The sequence below is a fragment of the Otolemur garnettii genome, unplaced genomic scaffold, assembly GCF_000181295.1.
Source record: "Otolemur garnettii isolate 467f Iridium unplaced genomic scaffold, OtoGar3 scaffold00025, whole genome shotgun sequence".
In the NCBI taxonomy this organism is placed as follows: Eukaryota; Metazoa; Chordata; class Mammalia; order Primates; family Galagidae; genus Otolemur; species Otolemur garnettii.
The window spans coordinates 15,240,833-15,257,875 of NW_003852420.1; the positions used below are offsets into that span (position 1 = coordinate 15,240,833).

Below are 17,043 nucleotides of genomic sequence, written 5' to 3' on the forward strand. Positions count from 1 at the left end.
ACCTCAGGACACTCTCTGCCCCTCTCTTGTCCCCCTGCAAAATAAAGACAGGATTCAACAATGCCACTCCAGCTCTAAACCACAGTTCGGTGCTGCTAAGCAGAAGCTGGGCAGCAAGGATGATTCCCCAGATGATGCCAAAAGGCCATGTTTGCGTCGCCACCACCACCACCCCCAACACTAACCTGGAGTCACTGGGGAAGGACAGTGTGGTCACTAAGACCGTGTCATCTTCCCAACTCTGGAAACCCTGGTCATGTAGCCTTAAGCGAGTCACTCACCTCTCTGAGCCTCAGACACCCTTGTCAAATTGTGGAGCAGCCGCCCACTCTGAGTGACGGTGCAGAAGTGAGCCCAGCCTGGGCCAGCCGGAGAGGGTGGGGGTCCTGCTGGGCTGTTCACATTTGCCCCTGTGGTCATCATACGCCTCACTATTCTTTCACCCCACAGATGTACACTGAGATCCTGACAGTACAGCGAGGGTAAAGTGGGCATTAACTGCTACAGAATGAGTGGGCAAAAGCCTGTCCACGTGCTGTGTGGGCACCCCAGTTCATAGTCATAGCAGTCTGTGGGGAAGTGTTGCTAGTATCTCCATTCTACAGATGGGGTCACTGAGGCCCAGAGAGGCAAAATATTTGCCCAGGGGTACACAGCAAAGAAGTGGCAAACATGGGATTCAAACCTATTCTTCTGAGTGAATTCATGAATGGAAATATGTATCCTTGGATGCACGTAGGAATAAGGGTGGGCAGGCTACTCCTTCCTTTTCCCAGATTAATTACCTGGACTAAACTCTTACCTCTCTACAAACTTTGTTCTATTATAACCAATAATAGTAACAACAGCAACAACCACTTACCTTTACTGAGTACTTACTCTGTGCCCCAAGCCCCATGCACTGTGTTCCACTCAGCACCCCAGGAGAGAGGTGCTATCAGTAGTCCCACCTCCCAGATGAAAAAACTGAGGCTCAGAAAGGTGGTGAAATGTCTCCAAATCACACACTATGGAAATGGTGGAGGAGAACTTGAACCCAGTCTGTCCGGTGACACCCCAGTGTTCGCCAAGCTGCAGGCCAGACCAGATGGGTTTTGAAGTCAGAGCTCTGGTTCACATCCTGACTCTGCCATTTGCCAATTGAGTGAGTGAGGCTGGTTCCTCCTTGGGGGAGGGAGGCTGAACGAGATGACTGATATGAAGCCTGGGTGGCATCTGCCATCTCCCAGTTGTTAATTCATCATGGCTACTGTTTGCATTATTCTCCCATAGGACCAACGGCCCAAGAGGCAGGAACCCCCTTGGGTGGCTCACGCCAGGCCTGGTTCAGTGCCCTTGCCACGTGCCACAGTGCCCCACTACCCTCATGCCAGCCTGGACCCTCCTCTCTCCAAATCTCAGGAGTCTGAGGCCGCCTCCAAGCAGGGCTGTGGTTCACCAATAGACACAAATATTTACCTTGGAGACCTCAGCCCAGCCTTAGGACTCAGCTCAACGGCAAAAGTGGCCACCTGGGTTGGAGTGTGCAGGATATAAGGCTGGATTTCCAGCCCCATTGCCCAGGAGAGGAGAGGAACGGGCTGAGGACCCAGCGTGCCCAGGTAACAGTGTAAAGAAGGGGGCAAAAAGCCTAGGTTGCCAAGAAGGTTCTGAGTTAGACATAACTGCTGGGGTCAGGTCAGGAGCACAGGGAGCCTTGGTCCCCAGGTAAGGGTCTACTGTCAGCCAGGACCCGCTGAGGACCAGGGCCAACGCATACAGAGGCACCCAGCTTCCTCACCCAGAAGACCAAAGGGCAGTGATGATGGGATGAGAATGGCTGAGTCTTTTCCTGACTATATCCCAGTGACACAAACCCACTCTGCACACCCTGACTGTGCCCAGCAGTACTGTGGTGATGCTGGGGACAGAGAGAAGCATCAGACAGTCTCTGACCTTCAAGGAACGCCCAGTGTGGGCCAACGTGGTGTAGGCTGTGCTCAAGGAAGGGGCAGGGTCGTGGCAGGGAGAGTGTCAGAGACCAATAGAAGTTTGGCGGGCAGATGAGGAAGGAGAACAACATTCCAGGAAGCAGGAAGGGCACAGGCAGAGACCCAGGAGAGGACAGAGCACATCCTGGGAACTTCACGCTTGAAACTTGATAGAGAGAAGAAAACAGCAGGCAGTGAGAGTGCCTGAGGCTGGACCACATAGGGTTTTGAGTGCCAGTGTGATGGGGAGAGGGAGAAACCAGAAGCAGAGATGTCTTGTCCTAAGCACTGCAGTGGGTTTTCTGTAAGAAAATAGCTAATATATGCCAGGTGCTCACCATGTGAGACTGTGTTAAATGCTTTCTAGATATTAACTCATTTAATCCCCTCGACCCTATGAAGTAGGAGTTACTGTGTCTATTTGTCAGATAAGAAAGCTGAGGCACAGGCTCAGTTCCCATAGCTCAGTGAGTAGGGCGCCAGCCACATACACCAAAGGTGGCTGGTTCAAGCCCGGCCCGGGCCTGCTAGACAACAACAACTGCAACCAAACAAATGGCCAGGCATTGTGGTGGGCACCTGTGGTCCCAGCTATTCAGGAGGCTGAGGCAAGAGAATCGCTTGAGCCCAAGAGTTTGAGGTTGCTGTGAGCCACAGCACTCCACCAAGGGCCACATGATGAGACTCTGTCTCAAAAAAAAAAAAAAAAAAAAAGAAGAGGAAGAAAATGAGGCACAGAGAGATTAAGCTGATTGTCTAAGGCCACACAATTGACCTCTGGCGGATAGCCACCACACTAAATGGCCCCTCCTAGATGCCACACGCCAGGTCACAGAGCATTGTGGGCCTGCCCTTGGCCTCTCTGCCAAGCCAGCGGGGCCCTCTGTGCTCACTCCAGCTCCTGACGCCTGACACCTGCTGTTCACCAACACCCAGGAAGATGGCCAGCCTGTGGACCTTCACCCTCCTCTGTGGCTTACTGACAGACACCTTGGTCCAAGCTACCCTCAGCCCCCCTGTGCTTCTCAACCTTGGCCCAGAAGTCATCAAGGAAAGTAAGTCTTGGGGCCATCAGGCCTCACCACCATGAAGCAAAGGGAAAGATGGGGTAGCCCTCCAGAGGAGAACAGGGAGCTCCTCATTACTAGGGGGTGTGCAAGGCACAGCTCAGGTCCCGGGCCAGGTGAGATGTGAGTGGATGAGTTATATAGATTTGGAGTGTCTATGATCTCAAGAGTCCGTGATTCCAAGCCCTTCTTAAATTTTACGATTCCCCAAACCCACTACACAGAGGTTCTGTGGCCTGCAGAAAGGGTGTTGTGGCCACTGTGTGCAACGAGGCAACTGCCCTCCCACTGTTTTTGTCTGAAATCCCGTCCTCAGAGTGAAGCCCAGTGCTCTCCTAGTCCCCGGCAGCCTTTTCTCTTACTAGGAACCTGACAGCCTTCATCTGGGGCATAGCTTGTCATTCTCCAGCTGACCCGGGTCAGTCCCTGAGCCTGGCTTCCTCCTCTAGAAACAAATCAGGGGACCTTCCTCACAACACCAGACCCAACATGACAGAAATTGATGAGAGCTTATGAATTCTCTGACTGGGCTTCCCAACCTCAGCCCTTCGGACACTGCAAGCCAAATAACTCTTTATTATGGGGTTGTTTGGACACCGTAGGATGTTCAACAGCATCCTCAAGCCAGTTGTAACAACCAAAAATGTCTCTAGTCATTGCCAAATGTCTCCTATGGGACAAAATCACCTTGATTGAAAATCACAGCTTTAAAGTGTGATTGATCCCCTGACAGATGACTAATCTGTCTGCTCCAGGGGGTCGCCTGACCTCTTGGAGGACCAGACCTCTGCGTTCAGTGGACCTGGGCCAGGGCCAGAGGGCAGGGGCAGGGCCAGGTCCTCCGGGGCTGCAGGCTCTGTAGCCACAGGATGGATGCCCAAGGAAGGACAGGAAGCAGAGAGCTCTAGGAGGCTTGGTGGGAGGTAGACAGACGGATATGCACTCTGGACCCACACAGTGAATGCTGGTCATGTGGAATTTCAGCTAAAAGGAGCTCAAGACGAGCAACCATGGCTTAGGTTCTCCCAACAGCAGAATGTGAGTCAAGGAGTTGTATGCAAGTGGCTATTTGGGAGGTGATCCCAGGAAACACCTGCAGGAGAGAGGGGAAGAAGCCAGGTAAGGGAAGGCGGCACATGAGCCTGCATTTCCAAGCCACTTTACCACTGTGGGGACTAGACTGATGAGCAACTGTATTAGTTAGGACCAATCAGAAGACAGAAACCACACAGTAATTCCAATAGGCAAGTTTAATAAAAAGAATTATTATTAGGGGATTGGAGACATGGGGAATTGGTTAAGAGGATAAAAAGAGAAAACTCTAAAGCATACCCTAGGGGTGGCAGGAGCAGCCAAGATGAGTATGAACTCAGAGGCAGAGAATTCTCTCCAGACCTTACTAGAGAGGGTATGTTTGAAGCCCACTGTGTGGGAGAGAAGTTGGCAAACTAGGTGAGCAGGGAAAGAACTACCTGCCGGGGTGCCAAAAAAATTCTCTGGGAAGCTGCCTTGGGAGGAAGAGGACTGCTGTTAACTCACCAGAAGCCATCTCTGGGAAAATGCCTGGAAGATAGCCAGGGAGCCCACAGAAAGTGCAACCATCAGGAGTGTTGCAAACTCATGGCTCAAACCCACTAAGTGTGACACCAAAGTAACCTGGCAAGAGGAATACACCACAGCATGAGGGGAAGCCCCTTACTTCTCCATGCCTTCCAGAGCCCCTATTGACAACGTTTAATTTTGTGTCAGCTGTCACAGAGGAAATATCTACAGGGCCCAGCTCCATTATCACAGAGCAGGCAAAATAGGTAGATATGTGGCTGGAAGGCAATAACACAGAAACTCTGAAACTCTGAGGATACACATCTGAGTCATCCTGTCTGAGGGTTGAGGGAGCTGGGGTATTTATACTCCAACTCTCATCAATAATCCACTGAGGGCTCCTCCTGGGGTATCAGCTCTCTAGTACCTTGATCTGTTCTGCACATGAGCCAAATGGGCTCGGGCCTACCAGGAACCAGAACCCAGGGCTCCTGACTCATAGGGCTCTGGCCCAAGTTCCTCTGCTCAGCACCTCAGGCTCTTTGGACAACAGGCCTTAGGATGTGGATGCCAGAGAATTTAGCAAGTGTGATTTGGAAGAGCCCCATCTGTTCTGTGCCTCTCAGCTCTGGCAATGTCCACCACAGGTTGGAGTAAGAGGTGAAAGGTCCAAGTGCTAGGTATAGGGCTAATGCTCCCAGCTGAGGCCAGCAATGTTCAGGGTTGCAAATAATCCCTCCTATGCCCCAGCCTCTCTTTTCCTGTGAAAATGACCCATCTGGGCCACTATCCTCAAGGCCACACCTACACGGTGGAGATGGCCGTACTCTCACCTTAGGTCAGGCCTGAGAAGCCCTGAGTGATCCTTTCCCCAGCCTTGGGTCCCCACCAAGCCATCCTTCTTGCCCTTCCGGGCCCCTAACCCCTGAGATCTGCCTCCAGAGCTAACACAGGAGCTACAGGACCATGGTGCCACCGCCATCCTCCAGCAGCTGCCACTGCTCAGGGCCATGAAGGAGAAGCCAGCCAGTGGCATCCCCCTGCTGGGAAGCCTGGTGGACACTGTCCTGAGTAAGATCATCTGGTAAGTGCAGCAGGACAATGCCGGGAGCCAGCTCCTTCCCACATCTCTACCCACCACACCCTTTGCACACTCAGGCAGCAAACACCAGTTTGTGTCAGACCACGAAGAATGGAGAGCTCCCCCTTCAGGAAGCTCCCAGAATTGTTAACAATAACCATAAGACAGTGGCGCAGGAACCCTAATATGACAACCCCAAAGGAAAGGCACCTGTGGTGAGAGAGTGAAGGGATGAGGTGATGCTTCTCCACGGAGGTGACAGTGGTGCTCCCTGAAGACAGGAAGGCATTCTGAGCAAAGAGGCCGCGGGGGAGTCAGTCCAAATGGCTAGAGCAAGAGGCCAGCAGAGCTGGGTCACAGAGAGTCTCAGGAGTCAGCCCAAGGATCTGGGATTCATCACCTAGAAGAGAAGGAGCCATCGTAGCATTGCACACGGGAGCAGAGGGGAGGAATGGTGGCAAGACCACGCTGGAGAGGATGTAGTAGCCAGGGAATGGGGTCCAGCTGCTGATCAGGGGCTCAGGGAAGATGGGAAAGATATAGGGAGAGCAGGACTGGGGACAAGGCTCACTGAGCATGAGGTGTGATTCTTATCTCTCCTGAATCCCACACAGGCTGAAAGTCACCTCAGCTAACATTCTCCAGATGCAGGTACAAGCCTCAGCTGCCAACCAGGAGCTAATGGTCAATATTCCCCTGGACATGGTGGCCGGATTCAACACGTGAGTGTCCCCTTAGGTACAGCAGGACTGACAGATTCAGCCCCTCATTCCCCCTTCCACCCATATAGGTGTCTGGAAAAGAGAATTCCAAGCAGCGCCAAGAGCAAGTGCAAAGGCCCTGAGGCAGGAGTATACTTGCCTTGCTCACAAAGTGGCAGAGAGAGAGGGGGGAGAGAAGGGAAGGGGATGCTGAGGTCAGCAAACAGCCAAGGCCAGATCCAGAAAGGCCTTGTGGGCAGAATTAAGGACTTGGTTTTTACCAGATGAGGTAGGAGCCATGAAGGGTACTGAGCAGAGGAGGGACATGGCACAGATTAACATTTTTAAACAATCCCTATGGATGCTGTGGGGAAAACAGACTGTGGGGGTAAGAGCAGAGGCAGCAAGGCCATCTAGAAGCTACTGCAACAAACAGTTCAGGAGGAGATGAGGAGGGCTTAGACCAGGGTTTGTGGCAGGGAGCTGGTGAAAAGAGGTTGGATTCTGGATATATTTTGGGTTTTGATTTTTTTTTTTTAGATGGAATGTTCGGAAAGGGATTGCTTTGTTTTTTTAATTTATTTTTTATTTCATATTAATATGAGGGCACAAATTTTTAGGTTCCATTGTTGTCACTTCCAGGCTAAAGTTCCATTTGTAAAAGAGCTCCTCACCCAGGGAGTATGTTATACACCCTCACAATGTGCAAATTAGGTGAGATGCCGCCTCCTGCCCTCCCTCCTCTGCCAATCATCCTCCCCCCACTCTCCTCTCTCTACCCCCATATTAGACTACATTTGTGTTTTATTGTTCATATGAGCATGTAATTGTTTATATGCTGATTTCATACTAGTATGGAGTACATGGGATATTTATTTTTCCATTCTTGTGATACTTTACTAAGAAGAATGTATTTCAACTCCATCCAGGTAAATGAAAAAGATGTAAAGTCTTCATCTTTTTTTTTTTTTTTTTTTTTTGAGACAGAGCCTCAAGCTGTCGCCCTGGGTAGAGTGCTGTAGTATCACAGCTCACAGCAACCTCCAACTCCTGGGCCCAAGCGATTCTCCTGCCTCTGCCTCCCCAGTAGCTGGGACCACAGGTGCCCACCACAGGTGCCCGCCACGACGTCCGGCTATTTTTTGATTGCAACCATCATTGTTGTTTGGTAGGCCCGGGCTGGATTCAAACCCGCCAGCTCAGGTGTATGTGGCTGGCACCTTAGCCGCTTGAGCCCCAGGTGCTGAGCCTCTTCATCTTTTTTAATGATTGAATAGTATTCCATGGTATATTGTGTTTCCCTGAAAATGAGACCTACTCAAAAAATAAGCCCTAGCAGGATTTCTATGCATTTGTTAAATATAAGCCCTACCCTATAATAAGACCTAGTGATGAGTGTGGCTATGCAGCGTATCTGCATAGCCATGCCATGCATTTCAGGGCGGAAAGGAAGACATCCCCTGAAAGTAAGCCCTATGTCTTCTTGAAACAAAAAATAAATATAAGATAGTGTCTTATTTTCGGGGAAACACGGTACATATACCACAGTTTGTTGTTCCATTCATGGATTGATGGGCACTTAGGTTGCTTAGTTTCCAGATGTATTTTGGAAGTAGGTAGAAACAACAGGATTTCCTGCAGGATTAAATGTGCGTATGTGAAGAGACAGAGAGAGAAAGGGAAGTTGAGGATGATTCTAAGGTTTTTCCCAGCATAGCTGGCAGGGAGCTCCCAGAGAAGAGCAGATATGGGACAACCTGTTCAGTGTTGTACATGCTGAACTTGAGAAGCCTAGGAGACATCCGAGCAGGGACTTGGGTAAAAGTTTGGAAGCTGTCAGCATACAAATGAGATTTAAACCAGAAGAATGGAAAAATGGAGCTGGGAAAAGCTGGAGTGAAGGAGTTGGACAGACCAGGAGAAACCGGCAAAAGAGATCAAGAACGGGGTAGAATGTGTGCTCCAACCCCCAGCTTCCGTGGCCCTCACACAGCCAGATGCCTCTGTCCCCAGGCCCCTGGTCAAGACCATTGTGAAGCTGCAGATGCAGACGGAGATCCAAGCCGTCATCCGAGTGGAGACCAGCAAGGAAGGCCCCACCCGCCACATCCTGAGCAACTGCTCTACAAGCCCTGGGAGCCTGCGCCTGACCCTGCTATACAAGTGAGTGTGGCCACCACCAGCTGGGCTCCTGCCAGGCCTGGAAGGGATGGGGAGGTGGAAGGAGTCACGTGTCTCGACTTTACAAATGGAAAGCACTGAGGCCTAGAAAAGGAAAGCGATGGCTCGGCGCCAATAGCTCAACTGGCTAAGGCGCCAGCCACGTACACCTAAGGTGGCGGGTTCGAATCCCCAGCCCGGACCGCCAAACAACAATGATGGCTGCAACCAAAAAATAGCCGGGCATTTGCGGCGGGCGCCTGTGGTCCCAGCTACTTGGGAGGCTGAGGCAGGAGACTCGCTTGAGCCCAGGAGTTGGAGGTTGCTGTGAGCTGTAATGCCACAGCCCTCTGCCCAGGGGGACAGCTTGAGGCTCTGTCTCAAAAAAAAAAAAAAAAAGAAAAGAGAAGGAAAGCGATGCATTTCTCCTGATTCCAGATCTGGGGCTCCTTCCAGGGAATCTGTAATGCCAAAGAAAGGTCAGGATATCTAAGGCAGAGGCAATAATGCTAGGATTTCAGGCGTGACGCCAGGAAGTGGGGCAAACATTGGAAAGTGGAGAGGAGCCTTCTTCCTATGGCCCCTCCAACCACCCGAGGCAGGCACGGGAGGCCCCTCTAACCACCAGGGATAGAAGCAAAGGCTTTGGAGTCAGGAGAATGCTGCTTCCTACCTCACTGTCTGGATGATGTTGGTCAAGTCACCTCCCTGTGTCTCACTATCCTCATCTGTAAAATGCAGGTGATGCTTCCAGGTGGCAATGAGGGGACTCGATCAGGCTGCAATTCTCAAGCACTCAGAACAGTGCATGGCACATGGCAGGCACTCAAAAAATGGCTCTGTCCTTCCCTTCTCAGCAGGAGTATGGGAAGAAAGGCGAGCTCTCATCATCTCAATGTCCAGCACAAATTTCTAAAGAGTACATTCAGGCCCAGCTTCCAGAAAACTGTCTGCCACTGGCTACTCTCAGCCCTATCTCTAACAGGTCACATGACCTTGGACAAGTTCCTTCTCCCCAGGCCTCAGTCTCCCACTCTTGAAATGGGGAAGGGTGATCATCTGACCCTTCCTAATCTCTCCCCACTCTCCTCTCTCAAAGGCTCTCCATCTTGGTCAACATCTTAGCAGACAAGGTCATAGAGCTCCTGGCGCCAGCCCTTCCCCAACTGGTGAAAAACGAGGTAAGTGGAATCTGGGCCTCTCTGGCTTGCGGAGATTGCGCCTCCTGTGGGGATGGGTGGAAATGCAATCTGGTGCTAAGGGACTGTGTCTCATTGAGCAGGATACTGCTGGGTCTGCATAATTCTTTCAGTAAGGTAAACAGCAATGGATTGGGCCATTAACACAGGCAGATCGTTGAGGTTAAGGTCACTGAACTGCCAAAAGTCAACCAGGAGGCCTTGAACAGTGATGTGCTGATAAGTTTTTAACAATCGTCTCTGGTGTGGATGAAGGGAAGGAGCCCTGATTTTGAGCTTTTCCTGATTTCCCTGGTGTAAACACTCCCTCCAGGGCTAATTTTAGGCTATGTGAGGTCACTGAACAGAGTTAGAGATAGACCCCTAGGAGCACACTATGGTGTAGTATTTCCTCCAAACAGATACAATAGACATGACCTTGGGAGCTATCGATAATATAAAATACAGCAAAATATTTAGGAAGTAATACATTTTCGGTTTCTATTAATTTTTAATCCTTCCTTAATTGTAAGTTTATATAATTTAATTTTTAATAACATCTGAATTTAACACCCAGTTCAGAAATTCCTGATAAGTTAGCAATTGGTTCTCAAAAACAAGTATAAGCAAACTCTAGCATGCCACTGTCTCACAGGACTCTGCTTTTGGTCTTAGGAGTGTGCCAGCCACCAGGTCCTGATGGGTTTTGGGTTTGGTTTTTTTATTTTCTGAGTCAATAAAGCAGTGGTTCTCAACCTGTGGGTCGCAACCCCTTTGGGGGTCAAACGACCCTTTCACAGGGGTCACCTAAGACCATGGGAAAACACATATTTCAGTTATAAAGTAGCAATGAAAATAATAACAATTTTATGGTTGGGGGTCCCCACAACATGAGGAACTGTATTAAAGAGTTGCAGCATTAGGAAGGTTGAGAACCACTGCCTAAAGTATTTTGCCTGTATTTTGTGAAATATGTATCAACTGTACAATACAGAATTATTTGCTTGGTTTTTTATTAAGCCAGGGTTAAGATTTTCAAATTTTGCTTCTACACTAGTAAAGCTTAAGAATATTATATTTAATCAGAGGAAGGTTCATTATTTTAATAGACTAAATATCTACCTATTAAAGAGTCCAGGGGAAATAAGTGAATAATCAAAAACTGAATGAAGTTCAAATGAGATTTTAAATGGTTAATTTCACAAGAGATATTGATTCAGCTCAACTCAAACTACTTTTTTCCAATATCTTTTTTTTTTTTTTTTTTTTTTGAGGCAGAATTTCACTGTATGGCCCTTGGTAGAGTGCTGTAGCGTCACAGTTCACAACAACCTCCAACTCTTGGGCTTAAGCCATTCTCTTGCCTCAGCCTCCCTAGTAGCTAGGACTACGGGCGCCCACCACAATGCCTGGCTATTTTTTTGTTGCAGTTGTCATTGTTTAGCAGGCTCGGGCCAGTTTTGAACCCACCAGCCCCAGTGTATATGGCCAGCGCCCTAACCATGGAGCTACAGTCATTGAGCCATTTTTCCAATATTTTGCTGGAAGAAAATGAGGAGAAACAGAGAGAGGAAAGAGTGAATGAATATGAATGAATAAATGTGTGATATCCAAGTCAAGACAATAGTTTCTTATTGTTAGAATTCTGAGACTCCTACTTGGTAACAAAGGTACCGATCCCGGGAGAATTTTCAAGGGAATCTGAAAGTGAATAATTTTTACAGTCAGGATTTTCTTACATGAGATTTTTTTTTTTTTTGAAGAATTTTATTTTTTGGCTCGGTGCCTGTGGCTCAAGTGGCTAAGGCGCCAGCCACATACACCTAAGGTGGTGGGTTCGAATCCAGCCCCAGCCCGCCAAACAACAATGATGGCTGCAACCAAAAATAGCCGGGCATTGTGGCGGGAGCCTATGGTCCCAGCTACTTGGGAGGCTGAGGCAGGAGACTTGCTTGAGCCCAGGAGTTGGAGGTTGCTGTGAGCTGAGATGCCACGGCACTCTACCCAGCGGGACAACTTGAGGCTCCTGTCTCAAAAAAAAAAAAAAAAAGAATTTTATTTTTCTATTTAAAGGTGGGAATTTCTTTTTTTTTTTTTTTGTTTTTTGTTTTTTTTTTGAGACAGAGCCTCAAGCTATCCCCCTGGGTAGAGTGCCATGGCATCACGCTCACAGCAACCTCCAACTCCTGGGCTCAAGCGAGTCTCCTGCCTCCGCCTCCCAAGTAGCTGGGACTACAGGCACCCACCACAATGCCTGGCCATTTTTTGGTTGCAGCCATCATTGTTGTTTGGCGGGCCCGGGCTGGGGATTCGAACCCGCCATCTTAGGTGTATGTGGCTAGCGCCTTAGCCGCTTGAGCCACAGGCGCCGAGCCAAGGTGGGAATTTCTTAAAGTCAGATTCAGCTGTAAATTTTTTCCCAGACTCCGGCAACATCATATTTTTATCCACACTTGAATAGTTAAAATATATTTTCCACTAGAAATGGTGGCAAGAATTTGGAATGATACAATGCTCTTTGCATAGTACCTGCCTTTAAGGCTGAAAAGCCAAGGGGAGAGAACAAGGTGAGAAAACCAGCACCTCATTTATCATCACAGTTTTCTATTATGATTCGCTGGATTTGATGCAATGGTCATATGAATATTTTATTTCGTATGAAGGGAAAAGGCACAGCTCATTTAAGGGATGAGCGACTGGCAGGAGCTCATTTAGAAAATGTTGAAACCCTTTGCAATGTAAATTTGTGACTCCTCAACTCAGGCTGCACATCAGAACCTTGGATGGCTTTTAAAACTATTGAAGTCTGGCCTTCCCCAGATTCGGATGTAATTGGTCTCAGTGGGGCCCTAGTGTCCCAGAGAACTCCACTGCCAGGGTTGAGACCCATGGATAGGAATGAAGGATGGGGAGTTGTGGGAGAAAGTGCAGAGGTTGCCAGGGACACCTTTCCTGCGAGGAACAAGTAGTCCCCTGGCAGTGCATCGCGGCGCCTCTGAGCTGACTCTTCCATCCTCTCTGAGTTCTGGGTTGGCAAAGCAGCTGGGAGCAAGGAATGGGTAGTCATAGAAAAAGTTAACACTTCCCAAATGCATTGTCACTAATACATTGTCAATGAATTAAGGGGTGGCCAAGTAGAAGGTTCTTCCACTAGGACAATTGTACCTAAGACAAAAAAAAATGTCCTCAACAATCTTGGAGCACTTCTCTGCATAAAAGCCTTCCTGAGAGCAAAGAACACAGCCTTTGGGTCCCACAGACAAGTGAGTCAAATGTTTAATCTCCTCCTTATGCAGAACAGCTGGGGCCAGAGTTAGGTTAGGCCAGAGTTTCTCAACTTTGGCACCACTAACATTTTTACAATTCTTTGTCATGGGAGCTGTCCTGTATATTACAGGATAAACAAGACAGCCCCGCTCAGCTTGATGTCAGTAACATCCACATTACCCCAAGATGTGACAACTAAAAATGTCTCTAGAAATTTCCAAATGTCTCCTGAGGGACAAAATCACCCCCTGTTGACAAAAACACCCCACTACTCTAATTTTCCTACTGGAAATTTTAGTAAGAGAATTGCTTAGCGGGCAAAAGGATGTGTTGGGGATAGAAAAGGACAAAGGGCATAGAGACTTGTGAAGAATCTGGTCTGGTAGGGTCTTTCTTCTGGCCTCTAGGGTCTTACATTTATAAGGAATTCAGTAGTTAACTTATTGGATGAATAAGTGAATTCTCCATTTCTGACAGTGGTTCTTAACCTTCCTAATTGCCTCCTTGTTACAAATGAAAGAAAGGGGTCACGACCCACAGGCTGAGAACTGCTGCAATGGAAAATATGGGCTCTTGTGGGCTGGCAGCCCAGGTACACTCTGGGTACTGGGCAAGGAACAAACCATTGCAAAAGGTCCCAAGTGGCCCTGGCAGCTAGGTGGACTCTGAGCAGCAGAGATGACCAGGAGTATGGACACATCTATGATCTTCAAACCCCATGGGATCAGGTGGGCCAGGTGGGCCAGGCAGGGATCACCGTCAGGCTGCATTCTAGCCTCACTAATAGAACCCCTGTGTTTGTGCTGTTGCAGCTGTGTCCCGTGATCGAACTGGCCTTCAATGACATGTACGCAGACCTCCTGAAGATGGTAAAGGGTAGGTGCCCTGCTCTCCCTTCCACCTTCTCCTTTCCCATGGAGCTGCCTCCAGGCCCTGCGACCACCCAAGGGAGGCCACCCTTGTCAGGCCTGAGCAATGACTGGGGCCAGCAGCAGGTGAGAGGAGCATCAGTTAATGCCTGCCCAAGAGAAGCAGACAGAAATTCACCATGACTGGGACTTAATAAGTTCCTACTCTTCTATATGAGGCCAGCAGATGCCCCAGATAAACTCAAATCAAATCTCAGCTCCGGCTCGGCGCCTATAGCTCAACCGGCTAAGGCGCCAGCCACATACACCAAAGGTGGCGGGTTTGAATCCCCAGCCCGGACCCGCCAAAAAAACAACAATGACGGCTACAACCAAAAAATAGCCGGGCATTGTGGCGGGCGCCTGTGGTCCCAGCTACTTGGGAGGCGGAGGCAGGAGACTCGCTTGAGCCCATGAGTTGGAGGTTGCTGTGAGCTGTAATGCCACGGCCCTCTACCCAGGGGGACAGCTTGAGGCTCTGTCTCCCAAAAAAAAAAAAAAATCTCAGCTCCACCACTGACTTGCTCCATGACCTTGGGAAAGCCATCCCACCTTTTACTCTTGGTTTCCTCATCTGAAAAATGGGGCTTATATATCCTAAGGGACCTCACAGGATTGTTAATGAGGATTACAAGTTTACAGGAAACTGGGTGTGGTGGCTAATACCTGTAATTCTAGAATCTGGGAGCTGAAGCCAGTGGATTGCTTGAAGTCAGGAGTTTCAGGCCAGCCTGAGTGAGGGTGAGACCCTATCTCTACTAAAACTAGAAAAAACTAGCTGGGTGTCGTGGTGGGTACCTGTAGTCTCAGCTACTCTGGAGGCTGAGGCAAGACGATGGCTTCAGTCCAGGAGTTTGAGGTTGCTGTGAGCTATGAGGCTACCACACTCTACCCAGGGTGACAGAGTGAGACTCTGTCTCAAAAAAAAAAAAAAAAAAAGAAGGTTAAAGGAAACTTCCAGGCACATAGCAGGTGCTCTGCCTGGCACAGAGACGTGTTTTAGAATGCTGAATGGATGGATATGGGTGGCTGGAGAGTGGTATGTGTGCTATTAGAGGACAGGAAACAAGGGAAGAGATGTCTGCTGAGCAAGGAGGTCATTTCTTCCTCTCTAAGAGCAGCAGAGATGTGAGGACAGGCTTCTGCCCCCACATCAGAAATCTGCCTTGCTTGGAACTCCCACAGTAGAAATATGCAAGAAAGAAGAAAACCTACCATCTGCTGATTTGAGATCTGAAGAGGCTCTTTCAAAGGGTGACCAGAAAGGAGCAGGAAGAGGAGAATGAAATGAAGTGCTGATTGAGTGCCCAGAGAGCTCTGCCAGGGGCTGGGTATTCTACATGCACTGTCTCACTGGCTCCCCAAACAGCTCCATGCAGTAGTGATCATCAACCCTCTTTAGATGTGGGAAACTGGGGCTCAGAGTAATTAAGTCATTTGTCCGAGCTCACAGAGGCAACTGGTAATATGGGAAGCCTTGAACCCAATTCGTCTAGTTCCAAGTGGGTGTAATTCAGATTCGGTGGTTACCAGGTGCCAGTTCCTCACATAAGGCAGGAATTTAAGATGAGGAAACAGATTTAGGGGCAAGAAGAGAATAGCCACTATCTGCGGGGTTTAAACCGAAGTCCAACTGGCTACTGTGCTCCCCAACGGTAGGGTAGGAATTCTCCCCTGAGCAGGAGGCAGGAGGTGGCCCAAGGGCCAAATACCGGCGATCCCCTCTAGATCCGCCCTATCCTCAGCCCTCCAGCCGGGATGGATGAGACACCACCGCCACCTGGCGGCCAAGTGGGGAATCCAGAGATGAACACTTGCGATCCCGCGGATAGATGGGTGTGAACCAGCTGTCCAGACCCAGAACCTGGCCCAGCGGAGCATGCCAGATTCAGTGTCGTGAGGACGGTGGAGAATTATAAACAATAATTCCATTTTGTTCCATCCCAAGACTATGACATAAAACTGACTCATACCCTCTCACAATATGAGCTCGAGCAAGTCATTTCACTTTTCTGAGCCTTAGTTTCTCTAAAAGGGGGGTAATAATAACACTTCCTGGGGTCATTTTGAAGATTAATGAGCCAACCCGCGTTAAGGTTTAGCACAGTGCCTGGTATTTGGTATACACTCAATGTCAGTCGTTATCCTCATTTCCCTTTTCTTGCTGTGCCTTGGTTTTGAGGCAGAGCCTCACTCTGTAGCCCTGGGTGTAATGCCATAGCCTTTAGCCTCATAGCTCACAGCAGCCTCAAACTCCTGGGTTCAAGCAATCCTCTTGCCTCAGCCTCCTGATTAGATGAGACTACGGGCTCCTGCCATCACCTAGTTTTTCTATTTTTAGTAGAGATGGGGGTCTCACTCTTATTCAGGCTGGCCTTGAACTCCTGAGCTCAAGCAATCCACCAGCCTTGGCCTCCCAGAGTAATAGGGAGCCACCTTGCCCAGCCCATCATTTTCCTCATTATCAGCATCATTATCACCTGCCCCTGCTACTCACTTCTCCAGGCAATAATCCAGCTCAAAGCAGCCCCCAAACCACCCCATCCAGTACTGCTCCCCGCCCTCACAGACCTTTCTTCTTGCCTCCGAGCAGTGCCCATTTCTCTCAGCCCTGACCGCCTGGAGTTTGACCTTCTGTCTCCTGCTATCAAGGACAATGCCATTCAGTTCAACCTGGTGGTGAGTGTCATGGGGCCTCAGGAATAAAGTGGGGACATTGCTGCTCTCTTCTGACCATAAAGGTCAGGAATCGTATGCTTCTATCAGGGAGAGAAAACCCAGTCACGGTTAGGACACATGGGCTGATTTAGAAAAATCGTGACAGACTGAACACATTCGAGCCATTCTGGGGAGAAAATAATCAGAAAATAGAGTCTAAGAGCCACAGATCATCCACCCAGGGGTTCTGCCCTCAACCTCATGTCCCCTGTCTGGGGCCTGAATGTGTACACTGAGGCCCTTGGCCTTTCGCAGGCAGGTCCCTGCCAAGCCTCAAACCTCCAGTAACCTTGAAACAAAAGCCCAGGACATCGTTGAAATCACTGAAGCATTATTAAGAATCACAGACCTGGGCTCAGCACCTATAGCTCAACCGGCTAAGGCGCCAGCCACGTACACCTAAGGTGGCAGGTTCGAATCCCCAGCCCGGACCCGCCAAACAACAATGATG

At 49.3% G+C, this 17,043-nt stretch overlaps 1 protein-coding gene across 1 annotated transcript in view; it reads left to right on the forward strand.

Annotated features, from left to right (window-relative positions):
• The first annotated feature begins 2,910 nt into the window (after nucleotides 1–2,910).
• The window catches only part of BPIFB1 (BPI fold containing family B member 1), a 25,308-nt gene continuing 11,175 nt past the window's right edge, over nucleotides 2,911–17,043 (forward strand). The window contains exons 1-7 of the mRNA XM_003788237.1: nucleotides 2,911–3,025; nucleotides 5,522–5,663; nucleotides 6,275–6,382; nucleotides 8,375–8,524; nucleotides 9,621–9,702; nucleotides 13,779–13,842; nucleotides 16,468–16,553. Of these exons, the coding sequence (XP_003788285.1) occupies nucleotides 2,911–3,025; nucleotides 5,522–5,663; nucleotides 6,275–6,382; nucleotides 8,375–8,524; nucleotides 9,621–9,702; nucleotides 13,779–13,842; nucleotides 16,468–16,553 (747 nt within the window). The remainder of the gene's footprint in view (nucleotides 3,026–5,521; nucleotides 5,664–6,274; nucleotides 6,383–8,374; nucleotides 8,525–9,620; nucleotides 9,703–13,778; nucleotides 13,843–16,467; nucleotides 16,554–17,043) is intronic.